This window comes from Mirounga angustirostris, unplaced genomic scaffold, assembly GCF_029215605.1.
Source record: "Mirounga angustirostris isolate CCGP_5_RB_7025 unplaced genomic scaffold, mMirAng1.0.hap1 SCAF_17, whole genome shotgun sequence".
Lineage (NCBI taxonomy): Eukaryota > Metazoa > Chordata > Mammalia > Carnivora > Phocidae > Mirounga > Mirounga angustirostris.
Window position 1 is genome coordinate 15192996 of NW_026991725.1, and position 15643 is coordinate 15208638.

General features: G+C 49.5%; 1 protein-coding gene across 6 annotated transcripts in view; it reads right to left on the minus strand.

Moving 5' to 3' along the window:
- The window catches only part of MSI2 (musashi RNA binding protein 2), a 385617-nt gene that overhangs the window by 76484 nt on the left and 293490 nt on the right, over nt 1-15643 (minus strand). For all 6 annotated transcript variants that reach the window (XM_045889212.3, XM_064583001.1, XM_045889211.3 and 3 more), the window contains exon 8: nt 1327-1409. In XM_045889212.3, the coding sequence (XP_045745168.1) occupies nt 1327-1409 (83 nt within the window). The remainder of the gene's footprint in view (nt 1-1326; nt 1410-15643) is intronic.

Genomic DNA, 15643 nt, shown 5'->3' on the forward strand with positions numbered 1-15643 from the left:
TCCTACACACTTATCTCCCTGGTACCATTTTAATGCCTGAGCTGACACCTCCAACCTACAGTATGCAAAGAAACAGCATTTTCATTTCAGATGCATATGATGGCTAGGAACAATATGAACAATATTATTTTAGTGCCCTGGGAAAAAATTAGCAAGTCAAATATTGAATCAGGCCTGTAGCACCACATGCTAAGCAGACTGCTTTGATCTTATCCCCACTAAAAGCTCTGTTATTGAATTTAAAGTCAGTGAACAAGTATCAAACCAATATACAATGCACATATGAACGCATGTTTCAGAAGCTGGGAATGTTTTGACTAAAGGGAGAAAATACCAAAGTTAACAGCTACAATTGAAACACAAATTTGCCCTCCCTTTCTCATGGGGCTGGAGGCTCTGCTGGCCAAATATTTTGGCCCCAAAGGGCCTGCTGATGGCTCCCGAAACACCTGCTGAGCTCCGATATTTCTGGAACCAACAAGGAAGGGGTTTCTCCCCCACCGACTCAATTTGAAGGAGTTGGGAGACCTCCAGCAAGCCAATGTGCACGCTGTGTTCATGGTATGGCGCCCTCTGGTGGCCACTTCTCTGGGAAGCCTACCTGGCTCCCCCAGCTTGCAATGATCCAACCTCCTCCCTGTTGTGGGGGTCTTCCCAGAAAAAGGAGCTTTCAAGAGCCAAATGGGGGGATGGAAGAGGGTGCTCATTCGGGTAAAACCAGCTAGTTGATCGGAGGGGGAGAATGTTAATTACCCAGCAGGGCCCAAATGCAGAATGAATTTGGGTGGTAAACTTCCTACCTAGGAAATATTCCTCAAAAAGCCAAACCAAACAGCAAACTCATGTCCTAAGCCGCAGGTCAGCGAATTATAACACCCAGGCCAAATGTGGTTCCCCTGCTGGCTTATGTACATGTACAGCCCAAGAGTCAAGAATGGTTTTTGTACTTTCAAATGGTAAAAATATAAATAGATAAATATTTTGTGACATGAGATTTCAGTGTCAGCGTCCATCCACACAGCTTTACGGAACCACAGCCGTATTTGCACGGGATTGTCTGCGCACGCTTCCGCCGCGGCTTTGAGAGGCCGTGATCGTCAGCTGCGTGGCCTGCGAAGCTGAGAATATTTATGACTCAGCCCTTCCCTGAGAGTCTGTCAACACTTGCCGTCCATGGGACCGAACCCTTAGAGTCTCGTCCCGGTGCCCACCCTGCCCAGCCTCTCGTGTGCTGACGCGGGCTTTGGAAGTCTGTAAGACAAAGCTGTGCACACCAAGGGGAGGGGGGGCATTGCATGCACCGCAGCGCGACCCCTACAAACTTACCATTTTATTATTGATTTCATGGAAATGAATCTCACAGACTTTCTCCACAACATCTTCATTCTCAAACGTGACAAAGCCAAACCCTACAGGAAAAAGGAAAACAAAAAAACAAAAAAAACACAAAAAACAGAGGGGGTGGTGAGTTCAGTTCTGGCTGGCCACATGTTTTTCTTTGATGTCCTGCAGCAGTGACAGGCTCCTGATCTGAGGGTAGGGGGCCGGATCCCTGGGAAGGGCCTCCAGGTTGAGGCAATGATTTCTAATTTGTACCGAGCACCCTTCCGACAGTGAGGAAAAGTTAATGATTTCACCCACATGCAGTGGGCGCTGTATGGCTTACATCTGCCCCGAAGCAAACAAGAAATTTACTTGTCTGTTATTTACAAGGGTCAGAGCCCAGCGGCTCTCTGCGCAGAGGCAGGCGGGCGGGCCACCCTGAGTGGCGGCGGGGATCACCGCAGGGCCACGCGTGCCCTTTCCGCGCTGGAATGGCCAGCCCTCGGGGTCGGCCTCCAGACGGAGGCGGTTATTTGTCCTTTTCTTCCTGAATTACTTCCTCTAATACCTCATCAGGACATCCTGAGGCCTGGAAGAAACTATTAAAAGTTTCAGGCCTCTGTTCTACGCAGGCTTCCTTTTTCTACCGCTGCTTCCAAAGCGCTGCGGATCTGGGGCAGTTTAAGACTGTTTGATGCCTGCTGTCAGCCCGTCAGCCATCCACTGTATTTACTCGGCTGGAGACCGGCTTTGCTAGACAAGCTGTACTGAAGAATTGTGGCAGGCAACCGCTGCTCAGCATCCTGAGTTGCTCTCACTACCCTCCCGCCCCTCGCTTTCTTCTCCTCCCACTTGGGGCAGGGTTCCAGGACGCTGCCCCATCTGTGACCCCACTCAGTAAGCACTGCTTTAACACACAGACCCGCTCACAGGACCGCACGAACACCATGAGGGAACACACATGCAGCAGGTGCAGATAGCCCGATGGGGAGACAGCAGACCGGACTCTGCACTGATGAACTTATGTGGCATCCTGGGAAGCCCCTTCCCCACTCTGTGCCTCGAGCTTTGCACCTGTGGATTACGGTGGTGAGACTGACCACCCCTCAGGTTGCAGCCCCAATCGGGATTTGCAAGGCTCCCTGCTATGAACTAAAGGTTGTGTTCCACCCCCCATTCATATGTTGAAATCCTAACCCAATGTGATGGTGTCAGGAGGTGCGGCCTTGGGGAGGCGAGTAGGTCATGGGGGTGGCGGCCTCTTGCATGGGATTAGTGCCCTCAGGAAAGACAACAGAGAGAGTGAGCTTTCTCTCTCTGCTTTCTGCTGTGGGAGGACACAGTGGAAACCTTTCTACATGGGAAGGGGGCCTTCACCGAAACCCCGACCATACCGGCACCCTGACCTTGGACTTCCAGCCTCCAGAATGGTGAAAAATACATTCCTGTTGTTGATAAGGCTCCCAGTCTGTCCTTTGTAATAGCAGCTCAAATTGACCAAGATGCTACTGTCCCCAGAGACATGAACCTGGCCCCACGCAAACCTGGGCCCAACAGGAACACGAAAATCAGAATGGCTACTTTGTATTAGGATAGGCTTTCCCGTCAATAAGTAAAAAAAAAAAAAACAAAAAAAAAAACAGGTGTTTCCTCTTCGTGCTTCTGTGTCAAGTTTGGGTCCTGGAAACCCAGGGTAGAGAGAGAATCTCTCCAGTCCCTTCCGTGTATCTCCCTTCTGGCTTTCCCACCACCGTCTCTGAGGAACTTCAGAGAACAGGCAGCTGATACCCTGAGCTCCTCCATCATTGCTCCTGCAGGGTCTAGAACATTCCTAGGGAGAGGAACGGAAATGGCCACTTGCTACTCTCAAACAACTTCCAGCAAAACAGAGGGCTGGGACCAGCACACAAATGGCAGCCATGGTCTTCATTAGGATATGTGCTTTATTACCACACACCAAACAGGGGGCCCAACAACGCCATCCCCCAGGTTCCCTCTGTCTGGGCATCTCGTCCTCTTTGGCCCTTGGGGCCATCGACTATGTGCAGAGCTATAGGAGAGCCACACCCAGAGGCTGTCTCCACAACGTTTCTCTTTGGGCCTTGGCGTGCTGGCTCCCTATGCCCTCTTAAAAGGAGTGTGAAAACCATCAGGTAAGCCTCTCATCCAAGCAGGCACCCCATCAGCACACAGGGGATCACTTTGGTTAACCGCCTCCCTTCTGCCCACCGTCCTAGAGCCCAGATCCTAGGGGCCCCTCAAGAAGGGATTAAGATGGGGTCTTTGTCTGGTTTTGGGATCAAGGTAATGGTGGCCTCATAAAACGAGTTTTGGAAGTTTTCCTTCCATTTCTATTTTTTGGAACAGTTTCAGAAGAATTGGTATTAATTCTTCCTTAAATGTTTGGTAGAATTCCCCTGGGAAGCCATCTGGCCCTGGGCTTTTGTTTGTTGGGAGATTTTTGATGACTGCTTCAATTTCCTTAGTGGTTATAGGTCTGTTCAGGTTTTCTATTTCATCCTGGCTCAGTTTTGGTAGTTGATACATCTCTAGGAATGCATCCATTTCTTCCAGGTTATCTAATTTGCTGGCATAGAGTTGCTCATATGTTCTTATAATTGTTTGTATTTCTTTGGTGTTGGTTGTGATCTCTCCTCTTTCATTCATGATTTTATTGATTTGGGTCATTTCTCTTTTCTTTTTGATAAGTCTGGCCAGGGGTTTATCAATCTTATTAATTCTTTCAAAGAACCAGCTCCTAGTTTTGTTGATCTGTTCTACTGTTCTTTTGGTTTCTATTTCATTGATTTCTGCTCTGATCTTTATTATTTCTCCTCTCCTGCTGGGTTTAGGTTTTATTGTCTGTCCTTTCTCCAGCTCCTTTAGGTGTAGGGTTAGGCTGTGTATTTGAGACCTTTCTTGTTTCTTGAGAAAGGCTTGTATTGCTATATACTTCCCTCTTAGGGCTGCCTTTGCTGCATCCCAAAGATTTTGAACAGTTGTGTTTTCATTTTCATTTGCAAATGACATATCAGATAAAGGGCTAGTACCCAAAATTTATAAAGAACTTATCAAACTCAACACCCAAAGAACCAATGATCCAATCAAGAAATGGGCAGAAGACATGAATAGACATTTTTCCAAAGAAGACATCCAAATGGCCAACAGACACATGAAAAAGTGCTCAACATTGCTCAGCATCAGGGAAATCCAAATCAAAACCTCAATGAGATACCACCTCACACCAGTCAGAATGGCTAAAAATAACAAGTCAGGAAACGACAGATTTTGGTGAGGATGCGGAGAAAGGGGAACCCTCCTACACTGCTGGTGGGAATGCAAGCTGGTGCAGCCACTCTGGAAAACAGTATGGAGGTTCTTCAGAAAGTTGAAAATAGAGCTACCATATGATCCAGCAATTGCACTACTGGGTATTTACCCCAAAGATACAAATGTAGGGATCCGAAGGGGTACATGCACCCCGATGTTTACAGCAGCAATGTCCATAATAGCCAAACTATGGAAAGAGCCAAGATGTTCATCAACAGATGAATGGATAAAGAAGATGTGAATCTTCATAATGGAATATTATGCAGCCATCAAAAGGAATGAAATCTTGCCATTTGCAACAACGTGGATGGAACTGGAGGGTATTATGCTGAGCGAAATAAGTCAAACAGAGAAAGACATGTGTCATATGACCTCACTGATATGAGGAATTCTTAATCTAGGAAACAAACTGAGGGTTGCTGGAGTGGTGGGGGGGTGGGAGGGATGGGGTGGCTGGGTGATAGACATTGGGGAGGGTATGTGCTATGGTGAGCGCTGTGAATTGTGTAAAACAGTTGAATCACAGACCTGTACCCCTAAAACAAATAATACATTATATGTTAAAAAAAAAAGATAGCAGGAAGGGAAGAATGAAGGGGGGGAAATTGGAGGGGGAGACAAACCATAAGAGACGATGGACTCTGAGAAACAAACTGAGGGTTCTAGAGGGGAGGGCGGTGGGGAGATGGGTTAGCCTGGTGATGGGTATTAAAGAGGGCACGTATTGCATGGAGCACTGGGTGTTACATGCAAACAATGAATCATGGAACACTACATCAAAAACTAATGATGTAAGTGATTAACATAATAAAAAAAAAAACCTTCCCCCCCCCCCCCAAAGAAGGGATTAAGATACAGTGCCCTTCAAAAGGTCCTCAGGGGAGGGAGGGGCAGCACGGCCAAGGATGGGGGGTGGGAATCTGCTAGCACGGCTTCCAGGACAATGGCAGGGCTGGGGCCTCATTCACTCTGTGTCCCCAGGATGCACAGAGCCCCTAACACACAGAGAGGGCTGAGTGGCTGGTGGCTGGTGGGGTCTGAGTATCTTGCTAATCCATCTGCACCACTGCCTCCGCTCAAGACTGACTCGGCCCTTCCTTCTGCATTTACAGGCTCCCACCCTGCTAGGATCCTGGAGAATGCAAGAGATCAGCAAGACAATGTCCCGTTTCTGAAGCAATTGGCTCCCTGAGTGACACAAGTCAGAGGTTCCCACTCAAGGACAGCGTCTGGGCCATACAGACCCCGCCCCGCCCTTCCCTCCAGCCTGCGGGCCGTCACCCTGAGATTCCTCTGTCTCTGAAGGTCACCTCTCTAGCCTGTATCTAAACCCAGTTAACACATGTATCCCTAAAGAAGCCTGGACATGTTGGTACTCAGGGGAAACCTTACTGCTAATTAGGATGAGTGTAATGAGTTGAGCAGTAGCCCCCAGACGCTGAGTCCCCATCCTAACCCCTGGACCAGATGAATGTGACCTTGTTTGGAAAAAAGCATTTTTGCAAACGTAATGAAGTTAAGGATCTCAAGAATGAGGGCAGCGGGGATCCAATGACAGGTGTTCTCAGGAGAGAAAGGAGGGGGAAATTTGAGACCTAGAGGACAGAGAGGGCCACAGCCACTAGCCCACCAGCCGAGGAACACCTGAGCCACCAGGAGAGCTGCAAGTGGCAAGGGAAGTGTCCCTGAGGACCTTTGGAGGGAGCGTGGCCCTACGGACACCTTGTTTTTGGACGTCCAGCCTCCAGAACTGTGAGAACACAAGTTTCTGTTGTTCGAAGCCACCCACCCAGTTTTCGGTGCTTTGTAACCGCAGCCCCGGGAAACGAGCATAGCAAGGTTACAGGGTTTCAGCCGCTCCCCCACGTACAGGTCACACATGACCTCCCCCAGCCAGGCCAAGTGTGTGCTCTGGTCAGAAGGCAGGAGAGTGTGGACAAATGAACCCAACCCGACCATGCCATCGGGAAATAACAGCAAGTCAGTGCCAGTCAGGGGCACCGCTCCACAAGCCAGAGGACAGCCTGGCTGAGAGCCAGCTTGCTGCTGAGCACAGGTCCTTGATCCTGGAACAGAGCCCAGGGTAAGTCAAGTCACCACGGGGGTCACGAGTCGAGATGACCACCATGAAAGCTGCTTTCCTGGGGCAGCCCACGCCTTCCCGGTCTACTCTGCAGATCACCGTCTGAACTCCAGGCCCAGGATCGTGCAGGACGCCCCGCTGCCCCAGTTTCTCACTCGGCGCCACGGCTCCAAGCTGGGAGCAGGTGTGACAGAGCTAGGAGGCAGGAATCCAAATGCAGACTGTGCACCAGGAAGGGTGGGGGCAGGACTCGCCGCATCATTTTGAATTCTGACTCTGATGTTCTCCCTGCTGGTCCCTTCCCCTAACCTCACAGGACTCAAAATTTGAGTATCACAAAAAATGATTTTCCTGATCAAAGGAGAGAGCCTCCATTTCAAACCTATGTACCTTGGATGCATAACAATTCAGCGATGTCAAGACTCATTTGCAGTATTTTAAAGATCTACATCATTTCAACAGCCCTGTCTGTTTGGCCCGAATAGAGAAAACAAACTTGATTGTGTCTAAAATATTTATGTATTCCATTTGAGAAAGCAAAGAAACCATGAAACGCTTAATTATCAATAAATGTTATTCCTTAACATATAATCATTTTTCCCTCAGAGGTGCATTATCATTTACAATGAATGAGTAACTCAGTGGAGAACCACCCCCAAGTAAATTAAACAGAGGAGTGAAAGACAAGACAACGGTGTCAGAAATTTGGGAAGGAGAGGGTGGTGGGTGGGAAAAATCTTTTTTTGGCATCAAAGTCTTTCTCTTTTTTGAAATTAATTTTTTTTAACTGGGTAAAATGTACATAACATAAAATTTACCATTGCAACCATTTTTTTTTTTTTTTTTAGTGTACACTTCAGCAACAGTAAGGACATTCATGATGTTGTATAATGATCACACTATCCATTTCCAGAACTTCTTTTTACCATCTTGAGCTGAGACTCTGCACCCAGCAAGCCCTAGCTCCCCATTCCTCACTCCCTCAGCCCCCGGTGACCTAGTTCTACTTTCTGTCTCTAGGAATTTGCCTCCTCTAGGCACCTCATGTAAGTCGAATCCCACAGTATTTGTCCTTTCGTGTCTGGTTTATTTCACTCAGCACAATATTTTCCAGGCATTGTAGTCTTTTGAGTGGCCTGCTGGACATACAGATTCTACCTGAAACTCAGGAAGTCTGATTCTTCCTGAGAAGGGGTAAGAAGGACTGATTATTTCCCTTCCATTTTCCCAAAGGAGAGCCCCACAGAGAATCAGAAATGGAGCCTCATGAACGCCCACCAAACGGAGGTGTAATGGCCGGGTAAAAGAAACACATGGTTATCCTCACTCAAAAAAAAGGAAGGACCAAATAATGAGCTGTGTGCTCCTAGAGAGTCCCATGACCTCTCTGGGCCTTTAAAAGCAGGCAGAACCTAAGGGATGCATGGGCGGGGGTGGGGATGGGGAGGTGTCCTGCTCTGGTCCCCACCAAGGCAGGGGCTGTGACCATGGTGAGTCTACGAGGGCTCACACTCCACCGGGGCCCCCTGGGGATGCCCCTGTGATCACCCCCTGCTCGGGCTCTCATCTCCCTTGATCCTAAGGAGGCCTCTCACCCTGAAGCCAAAGAACTCTGTAGGTATTTAAAGTCACTCAAGCTGCCATTCAGAATGAAGAGGAACCCTAGGGACTCACAACTGGAAGGGGGAAGCAAAATCTGGGGACAACAGGCTAGTTCACCAAAGAAACCCTCCCACCTGTCATCAGCAAAATGACACCTCCCTAGCCTCTCACGAAGCCCCCACCTTAACTGTACCCCTCAATTCAGAGGGGCCTCCAGGAGTCAGCAAAACTGGCACAAAGAAGGTGGGTGGGAAGATGAAACCCCAAACAGAAAGGGTTTAAGAATGGACATAAACAGGAGAGAAGTTGACAGGGAGCATTTAAAAATGAAAACTCTATAGCATTCTCCTGAAAGAAGCTATTATTGGAAACTAACAAGTAAGCTCTATTTAAGAGATAAGCATTTAAGAGTCAAACCTTTTTTCCCTCTTTTATTCAAATGAACAAAACTGAATATTCATCTGAATAATACAAAGCTATAAAACACACACACACACAGAAGAGAGTAGAAATCTGAAAATAAGATACCTCAAAATTAAAATGACCTACTGCAGACACAGGCACTGAGGAACATCCGAGAGCTGACTTTAAAGAATTCTTTTTTAGGTCAGGGAGGGAAAAATGGGAAGGGCCACCTCCTCACCTCAAAAATAATTTTCTTCTCTTATCATATAGGCCAATGAACACTAATAGGCAATCGCGTGGTGCCTAATGCATCTTCAGTGAAAATCACTGCAAGTCATGAGTTAACACACTTGGTTAATGGGGGAAAAAATGACGGAGAAACCCTCCCCCCACCCCACAACTGTCGAATTTACTCAGAGAATCCCATGAGGAGTTTAAGGTATGTGTACACAAGTCTATTTATAACCCACGCAACCTCCCTCTCTCGCTAATAGCCCAGTGTCGGAGGAAGTGGTAGTATCCGTGGGCTGCTTTCAGTATAAATACAAACCTCTTGGGTTTGGGCGTGGGGAACCCTTTCTGGTTTCAAAATGCTTCTTATACATCATCCTACCTGGTCCCCAAGTTAACCCCATGAGAGGTGGGGCAGGCTCTGCCATCATCATTTTGCTCAACTGCTTGGCATCGTTTTAAATGACCCATCCAGGGTGACACATGGCTACTAAGCCAGAGCAGGACATCTGGGACTTCCTCAGATCACTAAGTGTTCGAGATGGATTTGGTGGCCCTAGGGCTCAAGAGGGCAAGAGCCTGGACCATGAGGCATGGTGTTTCATATGCCCCATGAGTCAACCACCACTGAGCTGTGTGTCGGTGACATGTCATCTCGGGCTACTCCCTATCCCCAACTCAGAACATGTCTGGGTCACCCGTGTGGGCTACAGCAGGTTTGGCAAATCTGTTTTGTCTGCCTTGAAGGGCTTTCCTGGAACCTGGGATAGAGAAGGTCTGAGCCCCTGCCTCCCATGGGTCCATCGGGCAAGAAGAGCAGAGAGAAGCAGTATGCACAGATGCACGGCAGGGTGAGGTGGCTTTATAAGTCCTGGGTTTGCCCTAAAAAATATCTATATAACTCAGAAGATGGATCTGTTCCAAGAAAAAAACAAACTGTCTTTCCAAAAGAAGTGACATGTTTCCGACCACCACTTTGGGATACTCACTGCATGTTACCCAGACATTCATGAAATCCACTCTAACGATAATTTTAAGAGAAAGCTTGCCTACATTTGTTGAGCAGCTGCTAACTCAGTCCTCATAGCTCCTCCTGTGGAGCCGGAACGTTCCCACTTGACAGATGAAGGACTGAGGCCCGGGTGGCAGCCTGTGCTCTTCCTACCACAGCCCACTTCCTCCGTATGAAGATGCCTCTGGTATCTCTTGGATTCTAAATTTGTCCTACAACCTGGCTCTTACAAGCCCTCCCTGTCACCTTTCCCTGCAAGAACCTCTACCCAATGGGCAACAGCACCTCATCCTAACAACCCAGCAGGGGGCGGCCCAGGAGACAGGGGGGTAGAGATGTGCTCATCCGTTCCAGTTGCCTGCTTGCCTCCCCCGCTGCCTGAGACATCTGCATCCTTCCACATAAAGGCAGCGAAGGGAAAACTGAGGTTTTTCAGAAGTACACAACAAAGACTTACAAAGAAAAACAACCAGGGTCTCTCCTAAGCCAGTCTAACGTAGGATGGGCACAGGGTGAGTGACTTCCCTGAATGTTTCCAAACCCCACCCACAGACCTGCCGGAAACAGGGCTGGATTATCAGGCATGATGCTGGAGACTTTGTGCCGCAAAATGCCTCCCTCATGAGTCAGCCGCCCCGGAGGGCTCACTTCCCTGGACGGGTTAAGAACAAAGAACAAGGGCAGGTGTACTGACCTGTGCTGGACACAGGACGCAGCCTCAGGGCTGGTCATAACAAAGACTTGCGGGCCAGGAGGCCAGCAGAGGCAGATGCTTGTTACCACTCTCCCCTATGGCCGGCAAACATGCCTGTGATGAATTCGAGAGGCCTGCAGACATCCCTGCCCCCTACCACCCCCCCCCCCCGCCCCCGGTCCCCTTCTACCTCCCTGACTCGAGCCAACAGGCTGCCTCATTGGGAGACCCCATCTGACCCGGCCTATCCTCCCTGCCACGTCCCCTTCAGGGTGGCACTGCAGCCCTCCCATTGTGTATCATTCATGCACCTGCTTCCTCGTTTACACCAGTAGTTCGGCAGCTGGTTGCTGTAAACTATAATAAAATGCCTTTCCAAAAAATGAAGGAATGTGACCAGACATGCCAGACATCATGATATTAAAGCCGTGTCAATTAATTTCTCCCCCTGCTTGATAAACGAGCCCCATTCCATCTCTTAATAATGAGGAGAGAAACAAGAAAAGTTGACACTTAGTTTAATTTATTTTCTCAACTTGCCTGGTCATATTTCTTTCTGCCTTGCAGAGCCTGGCTGGGGCTGTGGGGGATTACAAGTGGCTGGCGCGCCGGCAAGACAGAGATCGGTGCGAATCGACACGGGCCTCCCGTATTCCCACAAACCACTTAATCAGGAGGGGAAAGGGACTTGGAGAGCCGGCTCGCACCTGCGCCTCTCCAGCCATCTTTGTGGGCTGGGGGAGGGGAGTCTTGGGGACCGGGAGGGAGGTGATCTCAGGTGTGTGTGTGTGTGGGGGGGGGTCAGATAACAGAAATGGCGCTATCAGGTCTCCAATCCAGTGCACAGAACTGCACAAGACTGAATTCCCTAAATTAATATTAAGCTACGTTGGTGGCATTAGCCAGAGGGGAGCCCATTTCTCAACTGGAAAGGTACTTTTCTTTCCTCTTCAGCCCATGGATGCTGGAGCCAACACCTGACCTTGAAATGTGAGCGTCAGCCTTCTAAAAGTCGGACGCCAACCGTGAACCAGCAAGCATTTCAGGAAGGCTTAAGTTACAAGTCATTTTTTCATATGGCCACAGTCACTTCAGGACCGTTTATGGAGGCCTCCAGACCGTAAACCGAGTTGGGAGTGAAAGTGAAATGTGCAGGGGGAGAAATTAATAGACGCGGCTTTAATATCATGATGTCTGGCGTGTCTGGTCATATTCCTTCATTTTTTGGAAAGGCATTTTATTTCTTGATGTGGTCCTGTGGCAGTTTTCTGATGGGGGTGGGGCATGTTAGAAATGCAGGGCAGGGCCCTCCCCAATCCCCAGGTTCTCCTGCTTCCCAAGGTGGGCTCCGTGGACGTGGCCCAGGAATCTGCATTTTAACCAGCTCTCTGCAGCTTCTGATGCGCACCAAGTCTGACTCTGCTCCGTACTTCCCAGTTCAGGATGAGCTGAGTAGAGATCATTTGGTTAAAAATAATCCAGAACTTTTCCAAAAGGAAAGAGAATCTCTAGGCTTCCCTCTAACATGAAGAGAGAAACTAAAACTGTTTTAAGAAGCCTCTAATATCCCTTTCATGGAGAGCTGGACCTCTCAGCCCCACGGGCAGTCCTCATCCAAGATAAGGCGAGATCAGGGGCAAAGAAGCAGCTTCTCTTTTCCAGGCTCAAGAAAGGATGGAGACCAGTTCATACTAGAGTGTGAACAACTGATGTTACTTCCCTTCCCAGAGGTGTTAGTTGCTTTCATACAAGGATTTGGTAAACCACTAGGTTCTACATTAGAATTCTAAACAGATATTCAGGAGGTGGGAGGTGTGTGTGCGTGTGCGTGTATTTTACTGATGGGGGAGGCACCTCCTTCCGTCTGTGAAATTATATGCATGTAGAGAGGACTTTACAATGGGGTGGTGATGGGGTGAAAAACCACCCTGGAAAGAGAAGGAGGGGAGGAAAAAAAGGGAGGGAGAGAAAGAGATTCAGAGAGAGGGGTGGGGTGGAGGGAGAGAGACTCCTCCATCATCCCTAAACAATTTTTCTTTTTTTTTTTTTTTTGAGAGCGAGCGAGCAAGTGCAAGTGGGGGGAGTGGGTGGGGGGGGTGGGCAGAGGGAGAGAGAGAATCTTAAGCAGGCTCCTCGCTCAGTGTGGGGGAGCCCAACGAGGGGCTCGATCTCACGACCCTGAGACCATGACCTGAGCCAAAATCAAGAGTCGGACGCTTAACAGACTGAGCCACCCAGGTGCCCCCCTAAACCATTTTTCTAAGAGAGAAGTCTGCCATGAATACTGATTGCGTGGTCTGAAAGGGCCTACGGCTGCAGGGAAAGGGGGGGTCCTCATCCCAGACTCTTGTTAACCGAGGGGGAAAATGCACCTGTGATCTAGGCCAGACAACCCCAACCTCATTTCATTCTGAGTGCGCTCCATCGCAGTGATTCTGTGAATGACACTTGTCAGGACAGCAGATTAGTTCACAAACCTATTTTTTTGTGCGTGGTGTTCCATCTTGGTTGGGAAAATAGTCAGTTCTTGGCGAGAGAGACACATATTACCGCTGTTAAGTGCCAATATAAACTCCGGGACGCAGTGGTAAATTCACCAAATTAAATCGCTAGACAACTGGCTCGGATCAGGACCCCGGCAGAAGGTGCCAGGGCGGCAGAGCGTGCCCAGCGGGATGGAGGAGGCTGAGGTCGTGTGCACAGCTGGAGCAAGGGCATGAGGACGCGCTGCCTCCACGTCTGCTCTGCAAACCAGAGCCTCAGGCAGCCCTGCTGAGCTCTGCCAGTAAGAACGTGTCCTTCAAGGCTTCTAGGTCCCTGGGAGTTCTGAGCTCAGGGGAGTTGGGGCACCAGCCAGAAGCTATTCCCCACAGAGGTATTATTTGGGTTGGTCCTCCCAGCCACCCCCCCACCCCCCGAGAGTGGGTTTAAAATCTGTCACCTTTTCTGACACCCTCTGGCCCCATGCATGCAGTGAGCATCCTGGAAGGTAAGGCAAGTCTCAACTACCTCAGTGTCCCCCCGAGGGTGTGTGTGTGTGGAAATGGGCTTGGTCTTGGATTTAGGTGGATCTGGGCTCAAATCCTGGCTCCAGCAATAACTGGCTGTGTGACTCTGAGCAGGTTCGTTAACCACTCTGACCCTCAGTATCTTCCTTGAGACGGAAAGAAGAAATCTGCCTCACAGCTAGGATTGCTTGAAAACCCTCGTGAGGGGTTAGCGGTCCTTGCCCACCAACCAAAAGAGACTTTTCATGGCCTCTCTCCTATCCCAGCCTCTATCTGCACACATACTTCCCAGCCCTGTGTCCTGTTAAACTTCATTTGACATGTGTGTCAGAGAGATGGCCATGGTGCTTTACCAACTATCACAATGGGAACAAGATTCGGGACAGACAGAGGTGAAACAAGTCATGTGGTGAATTCCCAGTCTTACTCCTTGAAAAGACCCCATTGTGCATCCTTTTGGGTCAAAACAAAAATCACGTACTACTCCCTCGCCCCTACCACCGACGCACCATCAGCAGCTCTCCTGCCACTCTGAGAGTCAGACTGCAGCCTGGCTGCTGAGGAAAAAGTCAAAGGCCTCTGTTTGGAGGGCGCTTCCCTTGTATCCTCGGAAGAGGGAACGTAAAGGACGAGACAAAGGGAAACAAAAGGGGAACGTGGGGTGGACACAGACAACAAAACCTGGCCCGAAAGGAAGGGTCGGAAGCAGCCCCCCACCCCACTCACCCCAGTATGGAGAGAGAACCCCTCAGAAAAGCTTCAGCCTCCCCAGCAGCCACCTCAAGATGCCCACCTGCCTCCCCTCCAACAAGTCCTCGGGGAATGGTTACTGGCCTCAGAGAAGGTTCCAAAACTCCATCAAAAAACCATTACTTGGAAGCAGGTTTTCAGCGCCGCCGCAAATTATATGACTTTTATTATGAGGTATGGTTTCAGAATAGCTCCAACTGACAGAGCCCTGGCTCGATGCCTGCCGTGCCCGCTACCCGCTCTGTGCCCCCCCCCTTACCCTGCAGGGGGGTCATCTCTGCCTGCATCTCTGTGGCTCCAGCTGGCCGTGCTGCCAGCAAGCCTGCGGGAGTCTGGGGTAGGGAGCTGCCCATCACGGTGGCTCTGTGGAGACACGCGAGCTTATTCACCGTGGAGTGGGGGCTGGCCTATTTTTGTGGCTGTTAAAGGAACTGTTCCTAACATCTGGAGACCAGATCTCTCTGCGAAGCTGAGAGCAGCAGTCCAGACAGCCTGGCTGGGGCGGCAGCTCTGCTGGGAGCAAGCTTCTGCTCACTCTGCTCTGTTCCTGGGCTGTCCAGACAGCGGCCTGGGGCGGGGAAAGGGAGGAAGGGGGTGGAGAAGCAGGGGCGGTGGGCCGCTACTCAGGGGGACCCACACCAACCAGCAGCATCGGCGCCACCTGGGAATTTGCTGGAAATGCAGAGTCTCAGACCCCACCCTGGACCTCCTAAACCCAAACTTGCATTTTTAACAAATTCTCCAGGTGACTTACGCAAATTGAAATTTAAGAGGCACTGGTCTGGAACAATGATTCTCAACTGTGATTCCTATGTCAGAATCCCTTAGGAAAAAATTTAAAATACTGATGCCCAGGCCCCACCCTCAGAACTGAGTTAGGTCTGGGTTAGTACGCCAGCATCTGTCTGTTCTTGAATTTCCCCAGGTGATTCGGATGTCCAGATAGGGTCAAGAAACACTGGAAAAAGGAAAAATGTATAGTGCCTAATTTTTATTATTTTTTTATTTAAAAATTTTTTAAAGATTTTATTTATTTATTTGACAGAGCGAGAGAGCACAAGCAGGGAGAATAGTAGAGGGAGAGGGAGAAGCAGGCTCCCCGCCAAGCAGGGAGCCCGACGCGGGACTTGATCCCAGGACCTTGGGATCACGACCTGAGCCGAAGGCAGACGCTTAACCATCTGAGCCACCCAGGCACCCCTAAT